Raw genomic sequence first — 26,261 nt, forward strand, 5'->3', positions numbered from 1 at the left:
CTAAAAAAAAGTAAAAAAAATCGTTTAGAATAAATAACCAACACACCGGTTTGGGCATTTCAAAACATCAGAGAAACTACAAAGAGACACAAGTTAGTGTTGAATTTTTTTTAGAGATTGTCTTATTTCAAGGAAAATCTGCTGTTCTTAGAAGCCTTTCTTATAAACCATACAATACAATTGAGCCAATAAAAAAAAGGAAAAAAAATCATTTAGAATTAATAACCAACACACCGGTTTGGGCATTTCAAAACAGCAGAGGAACTACAAAGAGACACAATTTAGTGTTTACTTTTTTTTTAGAGATTGTCTTATTTAAAGGAAAATCTGCTGTTCTTAGAAGCATTTCTTAGAAACCATACAATACAATAGAGCCACTAAAAAAAAGGAAAAAAAATCGTTTAGAATAAATAACCCACCCCCTTGTGTGGTCTTTTCAAAATAGCAGATAAACAACAGAGACACAATTTTGTTTTTACTTTTTTTAGATTTTTTATTATTTATGTGAACTTATGCTGTTATTAGAAGACTTTCTTAGAAACCATACAATACACTTGTGCCACTAAAAAAAAGGGAAAAAAATCGTTTAGAATTAATAACCAACACACCGGTTTGGGCATTTCAAAACAGCAGAGAAACTACAAAGAGACACAAGTTAGTGTTGACTTTTTTTAGAGATGGTCTTATTTCAAGGGAAATCTGCTGTTCTTAGAAGCCTTTCTTAGAAACCATACAATACAATTGAGCCACTAAAAAAAGGAAAAAAAATCGTTTAGAATAAATAACCAACACACCGGTTTGGGCATTTGAAAACAGCAGAGAAACTACAAAGAGACACAAGTTAGTGTTGACTTTTTTTTTAGAGATGGTCTTATTTCAAGGGAAATCTGCTGTTTTTAGAAGCCTTTCTTAGAAACCATACAATACAATTGAGCCACAAAAAAAGGAAAAAAAATCGTTTAGAATAAATAACCAACACACTGGTTTGGGCATTTCAAAACAGCAGAGAAACTACAAAGAGACACAAGTTAGTGTTTACTTTTTTTAGAGATGGTCTTATTTCAAGGAAAATATGCTGTTCTTAGAAGCCTTTCTTAGAAACCATACAATACAATTGAGCCACTAAAAAAAAGGGAAAAAAATCGTTTAGAATAAATAACCAACACACCGGTTTGGGCATTTCAAAACAGCAGAGAACCTACAAAGAGACACAAGTTAGTGTTGAATTTTTTTAGAGATGGTATTATTTCAAGGAAAATATGCTGTTTTTAGAAGCATTTCTAATAAAACATAAAATACAATAGATCCAATAAAAAAAAGGAAAAAAAATCGTTTATAATAAATAACCAACACACCGGTTTGGGCAATTAAAAACAGCAGAGAAACTACATAGAGACACAAGTTAGTGTTGACTTTTTTTTAGAGATGGTCTTGTTTCAAGGAAAATCTGCTGTTCTTAGAAGCCTTTATTAGAAAACTAAAAAGCCACTTGTGCCAATCTAACAAATGGAAAAAAATTTTTTATAATAAATAACCAACACTCCTGTTAGTGAATTTAAAAATAGAATACGGAATACAAAGAGACACAATGTAGTTTTTACTTTTTTTTAGAGTGGGTCTTATTTATAGGGAAATCTGCTGTTCTTAGAATACTTTATTATAAACCATACAATAAAATTGAGCCACTAAAAAAAAAGGAAAAAAAATCATTTAGAATAAATAACCAACACACCGGTTTGGGCATTTAAAAACAGCAGAGAAACTACAAAGAGACACAATTTAGTGTTGACTTTTTTTTTAGATATGGTCTTATTTCAAGGTAAATATTCTGTTATTAGAAGCCTTTCTTAGAAACCATACAATACAATTATGCCAATAAAAAAAAAAGGAAAAAAAAATCGTTTATAATAAATAACCAACACACCGGTTTGGGCATTTCAAAACAGCAGAGAAACTACAAAGAGACACAAGTTAGTGTTGACTTTTTTTTAGAGATGGTCTTATTTCAGGGCAAATCTGTTGTTCTTAGAAGCCTTTCTTAGAAACCATACAATACAATTGATCCACTAAAAAAAAGGGAAAAAAATCTTTTAGAATAAATAACCAACACACAGGTTTGGGCATTTGAAAACAGCAGAGGAACTACAAAGAGACACAAGTTAGTGTTGACTTTTTTTTAGAGATGGTCTTAATTAAAGGAAAATCTGCTGTTCTTAGAATCCTTTCTTAGAAACCATACAATACAATTGAGCCACTAAAAAAAAGAGAAAAAAATCATTTAGAATAAATAACCAACACACCGGTTTGGGCATTTCAAAACAGCTGAGAAACTACAAAGAGACACAAGTTAATGTTGACTTTTTTTAGAGATTGTCTTATTTAAAGGTAAATATGCTGTTCTTAAAAGCCTTTCTTAGAAACCATACAATACAATTGAGCCACTAAAAAAAAGGAAAAAAAATCGTTTAGAATAAATAACCAACACACCGGTTTGGGCATTTGAAAACAGCAGAGAAACTACAAAGAGACACAAGTTAGTGTTGACTTTTTTTTAGATATTGTCTTATTTCAAGGGAAATCTGCTGTTCTTAGAAGCCTTTCTTAGAAACCATACAATACAATTGAGCCACTATAAAAAAGGGAAAAAAATCGTTTAGAATAAATAACCAACACACCGGTTTGGGCATTTCAAAACAGCAGAGAAACTACAAAGAGACACAAGTTAGTGTTGACTTTTTTTAGAGATTGTATTATTTCAAGGGAAATATGTTGTTCTTAGAAGACTTTATTATAAACAATACAATACAATTGATCCAATAAAAAAAGGGAAAAAAATCGTTTAGAAAAAATAAAAAACACACAGGTTTGGGCATTTCAAAACAGCAGAGAAACTACAAAGAGACACAAGTTAGTGTTGACTTTTTTTAGAGATGGTCTTATTTCAAGGAAAATCCTCTGTTCTTAGAAGCCTTTCTTAGAAACCATACAATACAATTGAGCCACTAAAAAAAAGGAAAAAAAATCGTTTAGAATAAATAACCAACACACCGGTTTGGGCATTTCAAAACAGCAGAGAAACTACAAAGAGACACAAGTTAGTGTTGACTTTTTTTAGAGATGGTCTTATTTCAAGGAAAATCTGCTGTTCTTAGAAGCCTTTCTTAGAAACCATACAATACAATTGAGCAACTAAAAAAAGGTAAAAAAATCGTTTTGTATAAATAACCAACACACCGGTTTGGGCATTTAAAAACAGCAGAGAAACTACAAAGAGACACAAGTTAGTGTTGACTTTTTTTAGAGATGGTCTTATTTCAAGGGAAATCTGCTGTTCTTAGAAGCCTTTCTTAGAAACCATACAATACAATTGAGCCACTAAAAAAAAAGGAAAAAAAAATCGTTTAGAATAAATAACCAACACACCGGTTTGGGCATTTCAAAACAGCAGAGAAACTACAAAGAGACACAAGTTAATGTTGACTTTTTTTAGAGATGGTCTTATTTAAGGGGAAATATGCTGTTCTTAGAAGCCTTTCTTATAAACAATACAATACAATTGTGCCACTAAAAAAAAGGTAAAAAAATCATTTAGAATAAATAACCAACACACCGGTTTGGGCATTTCAAAACAGCAGAGAAACTACATAGAGACACAAGTTAATGTTTACTTTTTTTAGAGATGGTCTTATTTCAAGGGAAATCTGCTGTTCTTAGAAGCCTTTCTAAGAAACCATACAATACAATTGAGCCACTAAAAAAAGGAAAAAAATCGTTTAGAATAAATAACCAACACACCGGTTTGGGCATTTCAAAACAGCAGAGAAACTACAAAGAGACACAATTTAGTGTTGACTTTTTTAAGAGATGGTCTTATTTCAAGGGAAATCTGCTGTTCTTAGAAGCCTTTCTTAGAAACCATACAATACAATTGAGCCACTAAAAAAAAGGAAAAAAAATCGTTTAGAATAAATAACCAACACACCGGTTTGGGCATTTCAAAACAGCAGAGAAACTACAAAGAGACACAAGTTAGTGTTGACTTTTTTTAGAGTTGGTCTTATTTCAAGGTAAATCTTCTGTTCTTAGAATACTTTATTATAAAACATACAATACAATTTAGAAAATAAAAAAAAAAGGAAAAAAAATCGTTTAGAATAAATAACCAACACACCGGTTTGGGCATTTCAAAACAGCAGAGAAACTACATAGAGACACAAGTTAGTGTTGACTTTTTTTAGAGATGGTCTTATTTCAAGGGAAATCTGCTGTTCTTAGAAGCCTTTCTTAGAAACCATACAATACAATTGAGCCACTAAAAAAAAGGAAAAAAAATCGTTTAGAATAAATAACCAACACACCGGTTTGGGCATTTGAAAACAGCAGAGAAACTACAAAGAGACACAAGTTAGTGTTGACTTTTTTTTAGAGATGGTCTTATTTCAAGGGAAATCTGCTGTTTTTAGAAGCCTTTCTTAGAAACCATACAATACAATTGAGCCACTATAAAAAAGGAAAAAAAATCGTTTAGAATAAATAACCGACACACCGGTTTGGGCATTTAAAAACAGCAGAGAAACTACAAAGAGACACAAGTTAGTATTGACTTTTTTTTAGAGATGGTCTTATTCAAGGGACATCTGCTGCTCTTAGAAGCCTTTCTTAGAAACCATACAATACAATTGAGCCACTAAACAAAAAGGAAAAAAAATCGTTTAGAATATATAACCAACACACCGGTTTGGGCATTTCAAAACAGCAGAGAAACTACAAAGAGACACAAGTTAGTATTGACTTTTTTTAGAGATGGTCTTATTCAAGGGACATCTGCTGCTCTTAGAAGCCTTTCTTAGAAACCATCCAATAGAATTGAGCCACTTAAAAAAAAATTCGTATAACACGAGTAACCAGCACAAAGGGTCGGGTATTTCAAAACTGCATATTTTCGACGTAACACCTTAAATTAGGTGTCCTTTTCTCAGACCACGCTGCCATTCTATGACGAACAAATAAATGTTCAAATGGGGATAAATCCATTTCTTTAGACAGTGAAAAAACAGGTACAAAAGTCTAAATATTTCGATCACATATACGGCAATCGTCATCATTAAAATACTAAGTATTAAAATTGAAACTAACTTATTTGTACAAAACAAAATATATAGACTTTTTTTACTCATTTTCACTGTCTAAATAAATGGATTTATCCCCATTTGAACGCTTACTTGCTTAAAACTGCAAGGAGAAATAGGTTACTGTTGACTGTGCTGAGTAAATAATCCGCTTTCGAGGGTAGTCAGCTGCTCTTAGAAGCTTTTCTTGGCTATCCAATGGAATTGATTCACTTCAATGAAATTTCGTTCAACCACCAGTAACCACTGTAAAGAGTGTTATTTTAAAAGCAGCAGAGGAACTGCAAAGAGACTCAGGCTATTTTTGACTCCTCGAGTATTAGTCCCTTTTTGAAGGTAGTTTACTGCTCTAAGGAACATCTTCTTAGAAATAGAATTGAGTAATTTCTGAGAACTCGTTTGAAACCAGCACAAAGAGTCTAGTATTCTGAACCAGCAGACGAACCGAAATGAGAAACAGGCTGCTGTTCACTTTGTCGAGTAATATTCCCCTTCCGATGTTACTCTGTTGCGCTTAGAAACACCTTTTTGGGCGAGACTGCTAAAGGAACCGTAAATGCCAACAAAGCAGCAGGGACTTTGAAGCAGTTTCTTTAAAGAGTAGTAGGAAAGTCTTCAAAAAATGGATCAGTCCTTATGATGATAATGCAGAAACGTAGAAAAACATTTCTTTTGAGGTTGACAATTTCTGATAATGACAAATAAAAGTGTAACTGTAATGCTAAAAATTTAGAATAGCAATTATTATGCCCCCCCCCCTAGAGCTAATCACATACTTTTTGTCCTGTAGGTAATGGGTGGGGATGAGATAGTTCATCTAAAAGGGGAGTGGCAACATTGAGAAACTGCGGTTTTTAGCAATAATTTTTCATTTTGACATCATCTCTATTAAAATAAAAAAGAAATACATACTAATTTGGTTGTAGACATATTAAGATTTATTTTCTACTGATTTATTTTTATTAGTGATTGGTGGAAAGGCAGTTTGAGAAAATGTTGCTTAGAGCAATGAAGTGGTAAATTTAAGAAAAGTATCCTTTAGGTATTCAAGAGAGCATAGAGGTGTTAAACCTACCCTCTCCTCCCCCTCTACAGTATTCTCATGTGACAATTAGTGTCCTAGATTCTACAAAAGAACTTATATATCACTCATTGTAATAATGTAATTTGATTTTTGGAAGCCAAAAAAGGAACTCGAAATGTTTCTCAAATGACTGAAACAGTATTTTGTGACTAAATATGTGTGTGAAACCACCAACTTCTTAATTTTTTTGAAAATTAAACTGATTTTTTTGCGGAGTTGAAAGAAAAAAACTCAATCCAGGTGGTAAGGATTCTGTATATTCCTCTCTATTTACTTACTTGTTTCTACTTGAAACCCAATCGATTTCAAAGAATGAAAGTCTCCAAGGTGGAGTGAAATCGGAGGGGGAGACCTCTTTTGTGTAGTTTTTGTCTGAATTTGGTAATTACGCCGCTGAATTTTATTTTTTGAGATCAAAACCCATCTTTAACGCTGCATTTTCTGCACAGGGTAAAAGTCCTTGAAAAATTAATTTCAGAAAGCAGTGAGGCCACAAAGCTACTGGAATGTACTGGAAATGTACTTTTTCCTTTTATAGTTTGTATTATTATTTTTTTGTATTGTTTATAACTTCTGATTATCCTGGGATTGAAGGGGAGGGCTCAGAGGCTACACCAGATGGCAATTAGTTCTTTATCTGTTTTCGTTTTCTAATTATAGGATTTTCAAATTTTTATTAATGCTGAATAGATTGTATTTTAACGCATTTGTTTTTCCTTTTAGAGAGGAAAGATTCAGAAAGCGAAGGAGAGGAGGACAAGGGAGACGGCGATAATGAGGGAGAAGAAGTAGATTATATGTCGTCTTCAGGCGAAGAAAGGTAAGAATAAACTGTTGAATAATTATATTATAATTTTTTATTTATATAAAATAATAATTTTATATTTAAAATTATTAATATGAATTTTTCTACTTTTATAACTTTAATAAATCAAATAATATTAAGATTTTGATTAATAAGTATCAGTATTATGTATATTAAACTGACAATGCACTTTCATTTGTATTTTTTTAGTAAAGTGCATTATGTTCTGGCCTTGGGAAGGCATAGGGGTTTTGAGTCCTACTCGTGTTAATTTCTGCTCGTTTTGAGTTTAACTCGGTTATTTATTGTAATTTCTGTTTGTTTTGGGTTTCATTTATTTATAGATGCTGATTTGTGGTAGTATCACCTGTGGTAGATTATTTGATTTTATTTTTGCTCATTTTGGTTTAATGGAGTTTTTACTTTTCTTTGAAAAACTTATTTTGTGGAAAAATTTTTTTTAATTAATTTCTGTTCGTCTTATATTGACTTAGTCTTTTCAGGGAAAGAGAAAATAATAGTTTAAATCTTCGTTTTTTTTATAGTTGGGCCTGCTGTTTGTATGCCGGAGAAATTTTTTTAGCAATTTTTAACAACATACACCCTTTTAAAAATCTGGACACAAATAGTAGTGTTTAATTTAGTTTCATACCTCCTCTAGTTGACCTGAAATAGAAAACTTGATACCATTCGCAAAAAATCTGTTTACTCTCTTTGATAGCTTGGATACACTTACGCTAGTTTGATTTGGTTAAATTTTAAGAGCAGAATTCAACTACGCTGAACAAAATGGCTATCTCAAAGTGTTGATTGGATGTGTTTGGGAAAATGGTGGGCGTAGAAGGGATGTTAGTTGCTCTCCAATCACTTTCTGCTATTAAAAAAGGCACTAGCCCTTTCAATTTCTAATCGGATGAGCGCTTTCGAAGTTTTCACGACAACGCTTTCAATAAAAACCTGGTTTGCCCCCAGGGCATAACTTACAACCCTTGCCCTGAGGGCTGGGGGGGTTGTCATCCTCAAAGACCTAGTTTCATGACATTTCTACTACGTTGAACAAAATGGCTATCTGAAAATTTTGATTGGATGTGTTTGGGGGAATGGTGGGCTTGAGAGAGAGGGGGGGGGGGGTAGTTACCCTCCAATCACTTTCGACTCGTAAAAAGGGCACTAGTCCTCTCAATTTCCAATTGTATGAGTCCCTTTTGAAGTTTTTACGACAATTCTATCTATAAAACCCTTATATGGCAAAGGCAAAGGTTGTAAGTTATGCCCTGGGGCTCGGGGGGGGGGGGGTTGTCATCCTTAAATACATAATTTCCAGAACTTTCAACTACGTTGAACAAAATGGCTATCTCTAAACTTTGAATGTTTTTGGGGAAGTGGTGGGCGTGAGAAGGGGGGTTAAGTACTCTCCACTCACTTTCGACTATTAAAAAGGGCAATTTCAATTTCCAATCAAATGAGCCCTTTTTTAAATTTCCACAAAAACTTTCCGGTGTCAACACAACCCCCCAGGGCCCGGAGGGTAGTCGTTTTAAGTGTTGTCCTGGTGGTGTTTATTGTTCTAATGAGAGGAATGCTCGTATAAACTTCAGAGGGGGCTCAGTTGATTGGAAGTTGAAAGTTTTAGTTCACTTTTTAATAGTCAAAAGATAACCGAGGGCAACTACAACCCCCTCCCCCAACACCCCCTTTTTTCCCCAAGCCCATCCAATAAAATTTTAAAATAGGTATTTCATTAAAAATAGTTCAAAGGTCAGATAAAAAAAAAACTCCTGTGTCGACGCAACTCCCCAGGGCCCTGAGGAAGGCGTTGTAAGTAATGCTCTGGGGGCATATATAGTTCTTATGGAAGGGATGCTCGTATTGAGATAAACAGTTTGTTAAAAATATTTCAGATAACAAAACTCCGGTGTCGGCACAGCCCCCCAGGGCCCGGGGGTAGGCGTTTTAAGTTATGCCCTGGGGGCATATATGGGTGTTATTGAAGGTATGCTCGTACAAACTTCATAGAGGGCTCATTTGATTGGAAATTGAAAGTTGTAATTCACTTTTTAAGAGTCAAAAGGGATCGGAGTTCAACTAGCTCCTCCCCAAGCCCTTTTCCCCCAAATACATCTGATAAAAAAATTTGAGGTAGCCATTTTGTTAAAAATAGTTCAAAGATCATATAACAAAACTCCTTTACGTATGGCTATTTCGTTAAAAATAGTTAAAGGTTAGATAAGAAAAACTCCTGGGTCGACGCAACTCCCCAGGGCCAGGGGCAGACATTAAATTAAACAGATATTAAATAAACAATCAATGCAAATAAACATACAATAGATATCAATGTAAATGAATAATCAAATCTTAAAACGAGTGAAACTTAAATTGAATATGCCAATCAAGCTTGAAACGGACAAAAATCACTACAAACAAGAGTTTGGGTATCGCCTCCTTTTGTCACTGTAATAGTCTAAAGCCTACTGCGTCATTGGCGCTTTACTGAAAACTGAACAGTCTATGCGTCTTGAACAGTCTTGGAAAGTATAAAAAACGTCAAATTGAATATTTGATATATAATGATATTTACCCATCAAAATATATAATGATATTTACCCATCAAAAGTTACGCGCCTGAGAAAATTTGCCTTATTTTCGAAAAAAGGGGGAAACACCACCAAAAAGTCATAGAACTTTAATGAAAATCACACCATCGGATTCAGCCTATCATAAAACCCTGCTGAGGAAGTTTCAAGCTCCTATCTGCAAAACTGTGGAATTTTTTATTTTTTGTCAGAAGAAAGATCACGGATGCGTGTTTATTTGTTTGTTTTTGTTTTTTTTTATTTTCCCAGGGGTGATCGTATCGATCAAGTAGTCCTAGAATATCGTAAGAGGGCTCATTTGAACTGAAATTAAAAGTTCTAGTGCTCTTTTTAAGTGATCAAAAAAATTGTAGGGTAACTTGGCCCCCTCCCATGCCCATTTTTTTCCCAAATCACTAAATCCAAATTTTGAGATAGCCATTTTGTTCAGCATAGTCGAAAATCTAATAAATATGTCTTTGAGGATGACTTAATCCCCCAGAGTTCAGGGGGAAGGGCTGGAAGTTATGAGCTTTACCCATTGTTTACATATAGCATTGGTTAATGGGAAGTATAAAGACGTTTCAGGAGGGATTTTTTTCTGATGGGGGGGGGTTAATGGTGGGCTAGAGAGGGGGTTAAGTACTCTTCACTCACTTTCGACTATTTAAAAGGGCAATTTCAATTTCCAATCAAATGAGCCCTTTTTGAAATTTCTACAAAAACTTTCTATATAAACCTTATATGGCCCCAGCACATCACTTACAACCATTGCACTGAGGGCTCTGAGGGTGTTATCATCCTAAAAGACCTAATTTCCAGAACTTTCAACTACGTCGAACAAAATGGCTATCTCAAAATTCTGTTTGGGTGTTTGGGCAAATGGTGGGCATGAGAGGGGGATTAGTTGCCCTTCAATCACTTTCGACTATTAAAAAGGGCACTAGCCTTTCAATTTCCATTTGAATGAGCCCTTTTTGAAGTTTCTACAACATCGCTTTCTATAAAAAACCTTATATGCCCCCAGGGCATAACTTACAACCCTTGCCCTGAGGGCTGTGGGGAGGGGGGCGGGGCTGCCATCCTTAAAGACCTAATTTCCAAAACTTTCAACTATGTTGAATAAAATAGCTATCTATAAATTTTGATTGGATGTGTTTGGGGAAAAACTGGGCGTGAGAGGGCGTTAGTTGCCCTCAAATCACTTTTGACTATTAAAAAGGGCACCAGCCCTTTGAATTTCCAATCGAATGAGCCTTTTTTGAAGTTTCTTTGAAAACGCCTTCTATAAAAACATTATATGCCCCCAGGGAAGAGCTTACAACCCTTGCCCTGAGGGTTATGGGGGAGTTTCCTCCTCAAAAACATGTTTTTTATCTGGAAATCAACTACGCTGAACAAAATGGCTATCTCAAAATTTTGATTGGATGTGTTTTGGGAAATGGTGGGCGTGGAAGGAGTGTTAGTTGCCTTCCAATTACTTCCGACTATTAAAAAGGGCACAAGCCACTCCAATTTCCAATCGAATGAGCCCTTTTCGAAGTTTCTACGACAACTCCTTCGATACGAAGTGCCCTGGTATGGAAAAAAAATAATACATTGTTCCAACATCTTTCTGTACTTAGGCACCGCGATTGCGCTGCCTACGATAGTTCAAAGGTCGGATAAGAAAAACTCCGGTGTCAATACAACCCCCCAGGGCCCGGGAGAAGGTGTTCCAAGTTATGCCCTAAAGGCATGTATGGTTCTTATGAAAGACATGCTCGTATAAACTTCATTAAGGGCTCATTTGATTGGAAATTGTAAGTTCTAGTGTAATTTTAAGAGTCAAGAGATTTAATTGCAACTAGCCCCCCCCCACGCCCTTTTTCCCAAAATAGATCTGCTAAAATTTTGAGATAGCCAGTTTTTAAAAAAATATTCAAAAATTAGTTAACAAAAATTCCAGTGTCAACACAACCCCCCAGGGCCCGGAGGGTAGCCGTTTTAAGTGTTGTCCTGGGTGTGTTTATGGTTCTAATGAGAGGAATGATCGTATAAACTTCAGAGAGTGCTCAGTTGATTGGAAATTAAAAGTTCTAGTTCACTTTTTAAGAGTCAAAAGATATCCGAAGGCAACTAGCCCCCCCCCCCACACACACCCTTTTTGTCCAAGCCCATCCGATAAAATTTTTAAATAGCCATTTGATCAGAAATTGTTTAAAGGTCGGATAAAAAAAACTCATGTGTCAACACAACCCCCCGGGGCCCAAAGGCAGGCGTTGCAGGTATCGCTTTTGGGGTATATAATGCTCTGCTCGTATAAACTTCGGAGAGGGCTCATTTGATTGGAAATTGAAATTTCTTCTTATCTTTTTAAGAGTCAAAAGAGATCGGAGGGCAACTAGCCCCCCCCTCCACGCCCTAAATGCATCAGATAAAAATTTTAAGATAGACAGTTTGTTAAAAATAGGTCAATGTTCAGACAACAAAAACTTCTGTATCGACCCCCGGGCCCCAGGACCTGGGAGTAGGCGTTGTAAGTTATGCCCTGACGGTAAATATGGTTGTTATGGAAGGTATGCTCATACAAACTTCACAGCGGGCTCATTTGATTGGAAATTGAAAGTTGTAATTCACTTTTTAAGAGTCAAAAGGGATCGGAGTTCAACTAGCTCCCCCCAAGCCCTTTTCCCCCAAATACATCTGATAAAAAATTTGAGGTAGCCATTTTGTTAAAAATAGTTCAAAGATCATATAACAAACTCCTTTACGTATGGCTATTTCTTTAAAAATAGTTAAAGGTTAGATAAGAAAAACTCCTGTGTCGACACAACTCCCCAGGGCCAGGGCCAGACATTAAATTAAACAGAAATTAAATAAACGATCAATGCAAATAAACATACAATAGATAATAATGTAAATGAATATATAAATCTTAAAACGAGTGAAACTTAAATTGAATATGCAAATCAAGCTTGAAACGCACAAAAATCACTACAAACAAGAGTTTGGGTATCGCCTCCTTTTGTCACTGTAATAGTCTAAAACCTACTGCGTCATTGGCACTTTACTGAAAACTATAGATAGATAGATAGATCGTGTATTTCAAAAAGCCCAAGAGCCATATACACACAAAAAATATGAAAATAGAAAAATTACAACAGAGCAAATTACAAACACACATTAACATGAATACATACCAAAAAACCCCTTCTGGTAAAATACCAAAAAAAAAAATAACTTTAATTCCATATAATTAATAATAATTAATTGTAAAAACATTTCCTTCTTTTTAATCCCTTCTCTATGTACGCACCAAAACGAAATATTGTGGTTGGATTACTACTTTGTGAGATATTTGGAAGCAGCAAAACAATCCCATGTAAGTAATTTTCCCTTAAGTCAGAGAGCACCGGGCACTTTCGGAGAAAATGGTCCAAATCTTCGTCCTCATCCCTACAAAGAGGACACACATACTGACCATCAGGATGTACTATCCCCTTGTCGAACACCATTTGTCTGCTCTGGATTGGAAGGAAATTCGCCCTAAGCTGAATCCATAGACATCAAATCATAGCCGGTAAATTGAATTTAAAATAAATTTCCTCTCCAAAACTAGGTTTAACCTGATTATAATGATTCAATGTAGCAGAATTTAAAATCAGCCCTTGCCAATACTGAATTTCTTGACCCTCTAAGATATATCGGACCTGGCTTACTAAATTTGTTGGTAGATCACGGGAGCCAAGACCGTCATTCCATAAGTAAGCCATTCCCACACTTTCTAGTAATGACCTAATTTGGGATGGCCACGACCTTTTCGAATCATAGCTCAACATCTGATAATAAGCAGCACTTACTAGTCAGTCTTCATTACACCTAATGATCTTCAACCAAAATCTAAGCATCAAAATAGACCTACGTAGTTTTAACGAAAACAGGCCCATATCACCTTTCAGAAACTGTGAATGAGTTGTCTGATGTAATCCAAATAGTCTTTTATAATACTGGAGCTGGAGGGACTCCAACTTCTGTGCCGCTTCTCCGCCCCAAATCTCCGCTCCATATTCTAATACTGGTAAAATTTTTGTATTAAATATTCTTTTATGCATTTTTAAGTTTTTAATTCTTATTATCGTCGGATTTCTAAAAATTGCAGACATGGCCACTTTACCTCTATTAATTAATTCATCAACATGACTCTTTAAACTTCCATTTTCCGATAAAACAAATCCTAAATATTTTATTCTTTTACTTACTTTAAGTTCCTTATTATTAAATTTAAATTTATAATTATCTTCGCCACATGTTTTCCTTTTTTTAAAAATAACAACTTCACTCTTTTCAACATTCAGCCTTAGTTTTTTCATCTGCAAATAATCTTCTATAAGACTCAAAAGCGTCTGCAGATCTTGCGGTGTGCTAGCCACCAAGGCAATATCATCTGCAAATAATAGTAGTGATAGTTTATGGGTCCCTAGACTAACATTCGGAGCCCATCTATTCTCTAGATAATCAACAACATCATTTATAAAAATGTTAAACAATTTAGGAGAAAGAGTGCTGCCTTGTTTTACACCCAGCTTAATATTAAAAAATGCGTCTTGAACAGTCTTGGAAAGTATAAACAACGTCAAATTGAACATTTGATATATAATGATATTAATCAAACAGTTCGTGGTAAAGAACTGTAAGTAAGGAGCGACTCAATAGTAAACGAAACTCTAAAAACCGAAATTTTGATACCCATAGATACATAAATAGAATCAGATTCTTATGCTGATTTCAAATATATAAGTTTCATTAAGTTTAGTTTTACCAATCAAAAGTTACGTGTCTGAGAAAATTTGCCTTATTTTCGAAAAAAGGGGGAAACAACCCCAAAAAGTCGTAGAACTTTAATGAAAATCGCACCGTTGGATTCAGCGTATAAGAAAACCCTACTGCGAAAGTTTCAAACTCCTATCTGCAAAACTGTGGAATTTTGTATTTTTTGTCCGAAGAAAGATCACAGATGCGTGTTTATTTGTTTTTTGTTATTTTTATTTTTCCAGGGGTGATCGTATCGATCCAGTAGTCCTATAATATCGTAAGAGGGCTATTCTGCGAGTAAATAAAAAGTTCAAGTGTTACTTCTAAGCGACCAAATAAAATGGAAAATAGCTAGGCTCCCTCCAATGCTAATTTTTTCCCGCAGCAACCCGACTCTAGTTCTTAGATAGCCATTATGTTTAACATAGCCGAGAATTTAATAACTCTGTCGTTAAGGAAGCCTCAGTCCCCCACAGTCTTCGGGGGAAGGGCTGCAAATCAATAATTTGGTGCGATGTTTACAGAAAGCTTTAGTTATTGGTAAGTATAAAGACGTTTCAGGAGGGATTTTTTTCTGATGGGGGGGGGGTGTCGGGGGAGGATCCTTCCATGGAGGATGTTTCCTTGGGGGAAGAGGCATTTCTATGAAGGGGGCGCCAGATTTCCCAGTATTATTTAAAAAACGATCAGAAATTAAATATAAAGAAAAATAGTTTTTTCAACTGAAAGTGAGGAGTAACAATAAAACTTAAAACAAACATAAATTATTACGTATATGAGGGAGTTCGCCTCCTAGTCAATGCCTCGCCCTTTTCGCTAAAGTTTTTTTTAGTAGTTTCAAAAGAGCTATCTATTCTAATTAACCGGCCTTTGTGATTCGAACAAAGTTCGAACTTATAGCGTAAAGAGCAAGGTATCGACTAGGGGGCAAACTCCCTAATATACGTAATAAACCATACGAATATAGAAGTTCGTTACGTAAGTTAATTCGTAAATTACGTCAGAAAAAATTTCGAGAAAGCCATATAGCCAAAAAAGTAAAATTAATATGCAAATTTCGTCTTAATTATTCATGTGCGGTGAGCCAAAATCAAAGCTGCATTAATTCAAAAAAGTTCAGAAATTAAATAAAAAAAACAAGTTTTTTTAACTGAAAGTAAGGAGCGACATCAAAACTTAAAATGAAGAGAAATTATTCCGTATATGAAACGGCTCAATACCTCGCTCTTTATGCTAAAGTTTGAATCTATCACACAACTTTATTTTTTAAAACAATAAAAAACTTTAGCGTAAAGAGCGAGGTATTGAGGAAAGGACATCCCCTTTCATATACGGAATAATTTTTGTTCGTTTTAAGTTTTAATTTCGCTCCTTACTTTCAGTTAAAAAAAACTTGTTTTTTTTATTTAATTGTTGGAAGATCCATCAGTTCAAGAATTTATTTCACTGTAATTTATTTTTATTTTCAATGCTGTAAGAACTGGAAAAGAAAGTATTTGTAATATAATTCGTTTTCAGTGTAGCGCCAATGACGCAGTAGGTGTTCGTGGTATTTAGTCACCAGTGTTATACCGGTAGGCCACAACACCACAGGCGTAGTAATATACGGGTGTCACGACTTATTGGAGGGGAAAGCTCTGACCCCAAAATATAATTCTATGCCCGTGTCTACCATACCAGTTCTGCAAATATCGGGTTTGTTACTACCCGATTTACAGTATACCCTGTCCCCGGGTACGGTAACGCGGTCGAGTGGTCAAATGGCCACTTTTTAAAGCCAAATGTACCCGCCTTGGGTTACGGCTAGAAAATCTCTTAACTCTCTCCTTGGAGGTAACAAACCTCCCTGTCAATATAATAATGACGGTACCTTGTAGCTCTATTCCTACCCTGCCTGGGTTACGGAAAATAGTACACAGTTTGTAGAAAATACCTTACTTGTATTCTTCCAAAAAGATCACAATAATCCCGCAAAAATATATATCCCCGAACCGGGTCTAAACGCACACTAAAAAATAATAATATTTTTCACACAACTATTCATAGGGGTGGACCTCCGCTTGGCCCAGCCAATCAGCTACATCCCCATTCAAACCCAATTCTACCTCTTAGATTTATCTTTCAATGACTCCCAAACCAGGAAGTACAAAAAAAAAACTTAGTTCAAAGCTTACTTATTGCAACACCTCTAACTTAACAACGAGAATTTAACCAGCCTTTTGAAATTATACTATAAGCAAATGTAATTAAGAAAACGAAAACAGGTCATTTATCTGAAAGGAAAAGAAACAGGGGTGGAACCCCAACAGTAGGCTTTTGGTTTTTATTGAACGTTAAGGAAGGGGGCAGTATCCCAACTCTTGTTTGTATTGAAACTATATTCGTCTTGAACAAGTTTAGGAAGAACTAATAAATTAAAGTGAATATATGATGTATAATGATATTAATCGCTGAAAGCTCATCAGTTTAAAATTTTACTATACTTTTAATGTTTATTTCCAATATTAAGTACAAAAGAAAATATTTGCAATAAAATTGGTTTTCAGTAAAGCGCCAATGGCGCAGTAGGTCTTAGACTTTTACAGTGAGAGAAGGAGAAGATACCCAAACTCTTGTTATAGTGATTTTGTTTCGTTTCAACCTTGATTTGCATATTCAATTTAAGTTTTACTCGTTTAAGATTTATTTATTCATTTACAAACATCTATTGTATGTTTCTTTGCATTGATTGTTTATTTAATTTCTGTTCGTTTTAAGTTTTATTTATACTTCAATAATAAAATATATTTTTTTGTTTTAAGCTTGATTTTCATATTCAATCTAAGCTTACTCTCTTTAAGATCTATTTATTCATTTATATTATTACTTGTTGTATGTTTTTTGCTATGACTGTTTATTTAATTTCTGTTCGTTTTGGGTTTCATTTATTCTTTAATAGTAATTTCTGGTCGTTTTGAGTTTGAATTTTAACAGGTATTTGTATTTGCTGAGCTTAAGTTTAAAATGGCCTTTACTTTTCTTTGAAAACTTATTTTTGGGAAATTTTTTTTTAATTAATTTTATAATAACTGGATAATTTTTCTTAATTTTTGCTGGGCATAAATTCTGTATTCTAGAAGTGTATTTAAATTATGTTTTAAATTTGCCACAAAATACTGATTACTCTTTAAACACTAATTAGGGCTCTTCTTTCTAATTGATTAAAAATTTTAATTTTTTATATTATTATGTATTTTTATTTCTAATAATGTGTATAGATAAATAATATAATAATAATATTTTTTTATTTGAAATTTGTCAAACTAAAAAAGAGAAATTGCCTACTGATTGTTTTGGATACCCGACTGACTGACTGTATGTTAAACAGTAAACTGTACGATAAATATGGTTCAATCATGCTTTCTAGGGCTATAATGCGAGAAAGGTTGAAATGACTAGAACGCGTTCTGTGGATGAAGGATGGCAGATTGCCAAAGATTGTCCTTGTTGGCCGACCATCTAGGACCAAACTAAAAGCAGGTCGTCACCGAATGGGGTGAGAGAACGTCGTAAGGAAAGATTTAAGGGAAATGGGTACTTCCTGGGAGGGTGTAAGTAGGGATTCTTTAAGTAGATTGGGATGGAGGAGGAGCATGTGTAGTTCTGTTGGCCTCAGGCGGTATGGTGTTGCAGTGAATTGTTAGTAGCTGTATTATTAATCATTACTTGGTTTGCCATTGGCTATTCAGTGGAAAACATTGGCTGGTCTTGATCCATTAGTTGTTCTGGCTCGCAATTGGCTGGGTTTTTGTCCGGGTATTGGGTGTGCCTTACAATCGTGTATCCCCTGATTTGAATGCATCTTGGTTGTTCGATGGATAAATACTTTGCAGTTGTACAATGCCTTGTAGAATACTTTCCACGTTATTAAACGGATTGAGTAATCCTTTATATTACCATATAAGCATATAAGATAGAGGCTTTGCTGAACATCGGGTAGAGTTTTATAGTTTCAAAGACAGTCATAATCAATACTGTGCGTAAATACTGTGTCGGCCCAGATCTAAATTTGTATCTTGAGAAATCTGGGGAAGGCATACAGGAAGAGCGTACGAAAGTACAGGATGGCTGGTCTCCAACCCCCAATAGCACTTCCTGGCCGAAGGGCCATGAAATGGAGTAGGCACTGTAAATTCCAATGCTGTATTCTTTATGTTTTTTTTACCTTTTCTTCCTCTGATGCCCCTATGAGAACGTAACTCACATCCTACAGTGTTTGATCATGCATGATTCAGTTGATGTCGTGCCATCTTGCAAAATAAGTACTCAGAAAAGGCAGTGGCATCCCACACGAATTTTTTGTTTCTGCACCTGCTGCACGTGCTTTAATGATGAAGTTTCTGTGTTGTTAGAAGTTTCTGTGTCCAAATATATAAAATTCATGAAGTTTAGTGTTACCCATCAAAAGTTAAGAGCTTGAGAAAATTGGCCTGATTTCTGAACAAGTGGGAATACCCCCCAAAAGCCAAGAAATCTTAGTGAAAATCACACCGTCAGATTCAGCGTATCAGAAAATTCTACTGTAGAAGTTTTAAGCTCCTATACTCAAAAAGGTGGAATTTTGCATTTTTTGCCAGAAGAGTGATCACGGATGTGCATTTCTTTTCTGCTTTTGTTTTTTTCCCAGGGGTGATCGTATAGAAATAGTGGTCCTAGAAGATTGGAAGAAGGTGCATTTGAACGGAAATTAAAATTTCTAGTGTTCTTATTAAGTGATAGCAAGTAGCAGAGTAGATCAATGTTCTGCGTGGCAATAAGGGGGCCCAGGGATTGATCCTTGCTGTGGATAGGTTGGGTTCCCTATGTGCCAGCAATGGCTCTAGAGGATCTTTCTCCTTTTCGTTTCTTCTAGTAGACGGGTTTTGTTTTTTATTTTTTATTTTTATTTTTTTTATATACATATAACACCCCTTTGTTTGTTGCTTTGTAAAAGCGTGCATAACTAAATTAGTACAACTATAATTGTTTCTTAGATTTATAATTATTGTATAGAAAATTTCTTGTTATTTTTGTTTTTGTTTTTAGTGAGCCAGAGAAAGAAGAGTTGGAGCTCAAAGGAGTTGGCGATGAAACTGGCTTAAAGGGGATGCTGACCTCTGAAGAGGAGTCTGACGAAGAAAAGAAAAGTAATAAAGATGAAAGTGAAGAAGAGGAAGAAGATTCCAAAGAAAAAGTCAAAAAGAAAAAGGAAAAGAGGAAGAAACTTAAGGAAGGTATTGTATAATCTGCACTGTGCTGTTACAGTATTTTTAATACTGTTTCCTGTTAATCCTGTGTCTACCGTCCCCGCCCCCTCACCAACTTTGCATATGCAGTGTGTTCTAACACTTTTGATTGATTTAATCAGGGATTATTTAGGGAATGGTCCTAAATGAAAATTAATAATGATCAAGGGCTTCTGAGCTGAGAACTTGAAGGCATTTGCGCCTTAAAGTTGAAGCTGAAGGCATATCTAGGGCTAATATTGCAGTGTAAAACACAAAATCCAAAGGAAATTGAGTATGTACTTCACAAGTGATGGAAATGTTACATCTTTTTGAAAACCAAAGTCATATACTTTGAAAGGAGATCTGACAATTGAACCCGGGACTCCGTTCCCCCTTCAGAACCTCACCAACTTCGTTTATATACGCATGAAACACCTCCGTCGACTCAGATTGTTCTGGGATAATTCTGATGTCAGTATTATTGAGGATCAGTTCCGTTTTTCTTAGGTTCTCAAAATTCTTCTGTACCAGTTTAACTGAAACTATCTGTCAGTATGTGCAAGGGCTGAGTTCAAATTTTCGTACTGGTTGAGAATATATCTGAACATACTTTCATTACTACAATGAACATTCTCTTGAGCCTGTCTGTGTGTATTGGTCCCAGCCTTTAACAAAAAGCTATCATACTTCTCATTGTAAGTTGACCTTTTTAATGTTTACGTGTCTTAGTAAACTGTAACCAAAAGCAAGGAGTTCATCCAATTGGCTTCGAGAGGCTAACTCTTGAAGTTAATAGTTTTTGGAACATCGCCACACCTTATTACTGAATATTGGTGGACCTAGGGTGTGTAAATCAATTCTCTATTCAGGTTAGGGTCAATTGACTCTGGGCAAATGCCAATTGACATTCTTTGAAGAAAAAAAGAAATTCCTTGATAATCTTTCCTGTAGTATCTAAGGTGTAGATCTTGGATCTAGATATATAAAAAATCTTTTTCGCATGCTGACCTATGGTCTGCATTGCGCAGGTACCGATCTCCTGATTCGATGACTTCGACCGGGAGTGCAATGTTTGGTTGGAGGCAAATCATCCGACGCTTCTCGTGTTTTTCTCCCAGATTTCTCCAGGTACCCAATTAGAGTTGGGCAGATTCTGGCCGAGTTATTATAATGTTTTAGAGGTAATTACTTGGCAAGAAAAAAAAAAAAAAAAAGACTGTCATCCTAATCCAGCAATTGAGACAAATGTGAACTTGAACGAGGTTTTGACCTTACTCATCTATCCAACTACCTAGGACCAAACGGCATAACCGAACCATCAACCAAATAGAAATGTCCAAATCCATGCAAAGTCGTCATCAATAAATGTAAGTCGTTGTAAATTTATAAGCAAAAGCACCTTAAATCTAGCGAAATATTTCCAAGTAGTACCTTCCATTAGGACTCATCAGAAGAAACCTGGCACAGTGGAGCCTCTTCCATAAGATCTTGTCTTGTCTGCATATCTACTTCTTGCACAATGGAAAAGTAGTGGGGTTTTCTCGTTACAAATAAAATTATTATACCCTAGAAGAGGCGTTTTCCCTTGATCTTTAAGTGTAAAGCAACAAAAAAAGCGGAAAAAATGCAGCTAACATCTTCGTTTTTATTATTGTTATTAGTGTTATAATACTCACTATCAATGCGTTAAAGGAAAAACTGAGAAAGCTATATGGACTTTTCTCAAGAGTGAAGGGTCAGTTGGATAAGAAAACGCTTGGATGGCTTTATGGCGCGTTTTTGCACCTGATTTTATCTTTCTGGTTCCTATTTGAAAGTTTCTTACCATTTCTGAACGGAAACAAATTCGTTTGCTGTTTTTTTAGATTTCGTAAAAATCTTCTCCGTGTTCCAATATGGACCTGAAATACATACTTATCTAGAAGTTATAGGGTTTATCAAATTTGTGGCAAAAGACCTTAGTAACTAGATTTTGAGTTCGATTCATTTCTTTAGTAGATTTCCCTTGAATTTTCTTTCATTGGTGCAAGATTTCCTGAATCGGAATGTCCGGAATGTCCTGAATCGGAAAATCCGCAATGGGTTTCTTTTCTTTGTTGAACCGCGGGGACATTCTCAGACTAGACATTTCTTTTCATTTTTCTTTTTTTAGGTTTTATTTTTTACCTCCATACTCTTCTTTTTGAATGTTGTATGTATAGAGGTTTAAATTAATTACTATTATTAGTAGTATTACTAATCTTACATTATAGAGCTAGATGGCATTAGTTATTTTGTTTAAAGATAAACTTGTTTCCTCTCAACAATTCCTTAATGATAACTGATGCTGCTAGATGGGATTAGTTAATGAGCGTTAGGTGGCATTAGTTAATTTTCCTCGAAATGAACTTGTTTCCTCTCATCACCTTCCTGATTACTCTTCGACACTGGGATAGTGTTTTGATTAAGTAACAATGGGTTTATTTAAAAAAAAAAAAAATATATACATTATCGATTCCCTGAAGCAATGCTTGTGCGGGAGAAAACCCACCTAATAAATCAAAAAACCAATAAACCAAAAAAGAAAAGAAAAAAAAAAGAAATAGAAAAAAAAAAAAAAACATAATTAGAGCTCAACTTACCGGACCCGAAAACCAACGAACCTCCAAACAACACCCAACAAAATTATAATAATTATAATCATATTCAGCTGCAACTAAACCCTCCTCAAAAACAAAACTTAAGTGGCGTGGAATAATCCATTCAAAATATACACATCAAAACAATGGTTCTTTAGCGACTTACGAAAATCCTGCAAACCCCCATCATTCCTCAACTCCTCTGGCAAACTCTCCCAAACTAACGGAACAACATGGCGAATTGAAAACCTAGACCTAGACGTGACCATAGCTGGTCTTCGCACCAACTGAGAAGATCGTGTCAAATGATCGTGAGTAGTAGACGCAAGACTAAACATTCCTGAAAAACATAATGGTAACTCCGAAGCTAAATATTTAAACATAAACAGAGCATTATAGAATACACATATTCCTGCCAACGGTAGAATTTTATACTCGCGGTAAAGATGCCTCACCGATACAGATAGGTCAATTTGATTACCATAAAGAACTCTTATTGCCATATTCTGTGTTACGCAGAGCGGATGGAGGTGAGTTACGAATGTTTTCGACCAAACCATACAACAGTAAATGAGATATGGGTGAACCATAGAAAAATACAACATTCTCAGAATTTCACACGGAAAAAGATACCTAAGTTTACGCATAATACCAATATTACGAGACAATTTGCTGTTAACAGATGCAATATGGTCTTTAAAACTAAGGCTTTCATCAATTATAACACCAAGGTATCTAGTACTAGTAGATCTTACAATAGTATGGTGACCTACTTCTATATTATTAATCCATGGATAATGTCCAGTAATTCTACCATAAATAAAAAAATTCGACTTATTGTGATTCAGTTTCAATTTATTTACTCGCATCCACTTTTCAATCGAAGAAATACCTTGTTTCAATATAGTCATCAACTCATTTTCAGTTCTAGCAGCTACGGTGAAATGGGCATCATCAGCAAAACATGGTAGAATTCCTTTAGTACCGTAAGTATAAAGGTCTAAAGAACAAGACACATTACTTGAAGCTCTACAAAGGTCATTAATATAAACCAAAAACAACAAAGGGCCCAAAACGGAACCCTGGGGTACTCCATTCGAAATATATTCAATTTTAGATATAACTCCATCCATCACGACACACTGAGTCCTTCCACTAAGAAAACTAAATATCACATTTAAAAAATCCCCACATATACCACAACTATATAGCTTTTGAACTAGTATATCATGATTAACAGAGTCAAATGCTTTAGTAATATCCAAAAATATCGAAGCTATCTTCAGACCCTTGTCTAAAGCATCATTAATAAAAGTTGCTAAAAACAAAACTGCATGCTCTGTAGAATGATGACTACTAAACCCAAACTGACTAGAACTAAAAAATTGTCTTTTTTCTAAAAAACTTACCATCCTACTATGAATCAACTTTTCAAACACTCTAGAAATAAATGGCAGTAAAGAAATCGGTCTATAATCACTAAAACAATTCTTATCCCCTCCTTTAAATATCGGGATAACATTCGCGCACTTTAGACAATCAGGAAATATTCCAGCTTTTAAACAATTATTTATCAGTCCTAAAAAATGACTAGATATAACAGGTAATATCGACTTCAAAGCCTTCAACGAAATAAAATCGCCTCCTGATGCACCATTTTTCATATTATTTATAACATCAAATAATTCATCAATAGTTACAGATTTAAGGTACGCAGACACATCACAATATTCAGGTAGGAACTGACGAAAATCTCCATCTTGATCAAATACTGGCACCGATGATGACACACGCTGTCCAATAGTAGCGAAGTGATTACACATCTCATCTGCAACATTATTATTCATTCCCATATTATCTGGACGGATCAAGAAGCTACCAGGGCAAGTCACCGACTTAATCAATTTCCAAGTCTTACTCGGGTTACCCTCAACTTTTTTAAATTTAACCTTATAATATTCTACCTTAGCCAGTCGGAGTACAGCATTTAACCTACTATTATAAACTCTATATATTACTTTATCATGATGATCATTGTTCTTTGTTGACAACTTATATAAAAAACGTCTTCTATTAATTGACTGCAACAAACTCTTTGTAATCCAAGGTTTATTCGAAGACAACCTTCTCTTCTGTATTCCTGACACTTCACAACATTCCAAAAACGTATCCTTAATCTTACCATAACAAAGCTCAAACTTCAAATTTACTCTAATTCTTCTTGTAAAAATTTAAAGTCTAACTGTTCTATCCTAAGCTTAAATCTTGAAATAGTATTTGAATCAACTATTAATTTCTTAGGCTTAGGGCGAGCATCACAATTAATATTAATATTCTTAAATATACCCGGAACTAATATAGCCAAACCAAAGTGATCCGAAACATCATTTAACACAACACTCGACGAATCATGGGGAACATTCAAAAATACATTATCAATAAATTGTTTATTGGAGCCCTACCTATGGCTAGTTTTCAGGATAGATTTCCTTTCCTGAATTTCCTTTATTATATTGCATAATAAACTCTCTTATTTGTTTTGACTTGTATTTCCCTTATTTTGTTATATTATTTCCCTTATTATTTATTTAGAATTTCCCTTAAATTATTTTCTAGAAGCCACGGATTCGTCAACAACTGATAGTGAAGATGAAGAGCAGCAAAAAAGAAAAGCAGAGAAGAAAGCAGCCAAAGCTGATGCAGCGCTGAAAGTGAAAGAAGAAATAAAGGCAGAGTCAGTATTCTTTTGTCTTTCTTTTTTGTTTGTTTTCTTGCTCATTGGTAAATCGTTAATGTACTGTTTCTCGGAACAATAACCTTTAGTTCCTTAATCTGATAGAATATTTATCTCTACGTGCTTTGTTGAATACTTGGGAAGAGCACGTACAATGAGTATAATTTTCCTAGCTACCCTAGTTCATAGATGACATCGGTCACGTTATAGAAAATAGTGCATATTCAGTACGGTATAAAGTTAATTGGTAAATAATACGCGACTGTACTTTACAGTCCCTGCCTGGCGGTGCTGATTCCCACTTCATGTCCCTTCAAGCAGGAAGTGCAATGGGGGGTTGGGGCCAGCCATCCTGTGCTTTTGCACATCCTTCCAGTTTACCTTCCCCATATTTTTCCAGGTACCAATTAAAAGCTGGGTCGATTCTGCCTGAGCTTACAGAGTCGCACCACTGACCTTCGTTCCAAACCAAATAACCAGCAACACCAGACTCTTGTCATATATATATATATATATATATATATATATATATATATATATATATATATATATATATATATATATATATATATATATATATATATATATGTATATATATATATTATATATATATATATATATATATATAAAGCATGTAATAAAGCATGTACAAAGTATTTCCGGTCTAGCGTGCTAGCCAGTTAGTATAATTGATACAGTATAATGTGGCTGATTGGGAGTATATTTATTTGACTCTTTTTGGGCCCTTTTTCTTGGGGGGGGGGGGCGGTGCACGCCTTGGAGAAATTTGTTTGTGCATTATGTTTCTCTTGACTCAAGTATTTACGACTATGGGTTTCAAACTGATCTGGAACCAAAACTTTTTTGGTCCTTTTTGGCCTATTATCAACCTGGATGGAATGTTGAAAATCACTTTGTCTTTAAAATCACTCGAGTAAAATCACCCAATGAAATAACACCAGACAACACCAGACTCTTGTCATATATATATATATATATATAACATTCGTTATATATAATTTGTTATATATATAACAAAAAATAACGTATTTTTTCTTATTTACCACGAAAATGTATTCAATCAACTTCTCGCCGCATCTATGCACGGACATCATTGAACTTTTTTTAAACTGAGAATTGGTTGGAGTTTGTATCTATGGCAAACACGGATGTACCTGCCCACTGAAAAGAGTTCTATCCATAATTGAAAAGACCATGGTATTTTTCCACTGCGCAAAACCAAAACAGTTGCAATCAATGCAAACTTTTGCACATCTC

General features: G+C 34.8%; 1 protein-coding gene across 1 annotated transcript in view; it reads left to right on the top strand.

The window, feature by feature from the left end:
- TfIIFalpha (transcription factor IIFalpha) overlaps nucleotides 1-26,261 on the top strand; it is a 64,457-nt gene that overhangs the window by 30,907 nt on the left and 7,289 nt on the right. The window contains exons 5-7 of the mRNA XM_089092034.1: nucleotides 6,937-7,033; nucleotides 19,450-19,637; nucleotides 24,866-24,983. Coding sequence (XP_088948160.1) covers nucleotides 6,937-7,033; nucleotides 19,450-19,637; nucleotides 24,866-24,983 — 403 coding nt within the window. The remainder of the gene's footprint in view (nucleotides 1-6,936; nucleotides 7,034-19,449; nucleotides 19,638-24,865; nucleotides 24,984-26,261) is intronic.

This window comes from Artemia sp. Qi Xiang Cuo, chromosome 7, assembly GCF_049724085.1.
Source record: "Artemia sp. Qi Xiang Cuo chromosome 7, ASM4972408v1, whole genome shotgun sequence".
Lineage (NCBI taxonomy): Eukaryota > Metazoa > Arthropoda > Branchiopoda > Anostraca > Artemiidae > Artemia > Artemia sp. Qi Xiang Cuo.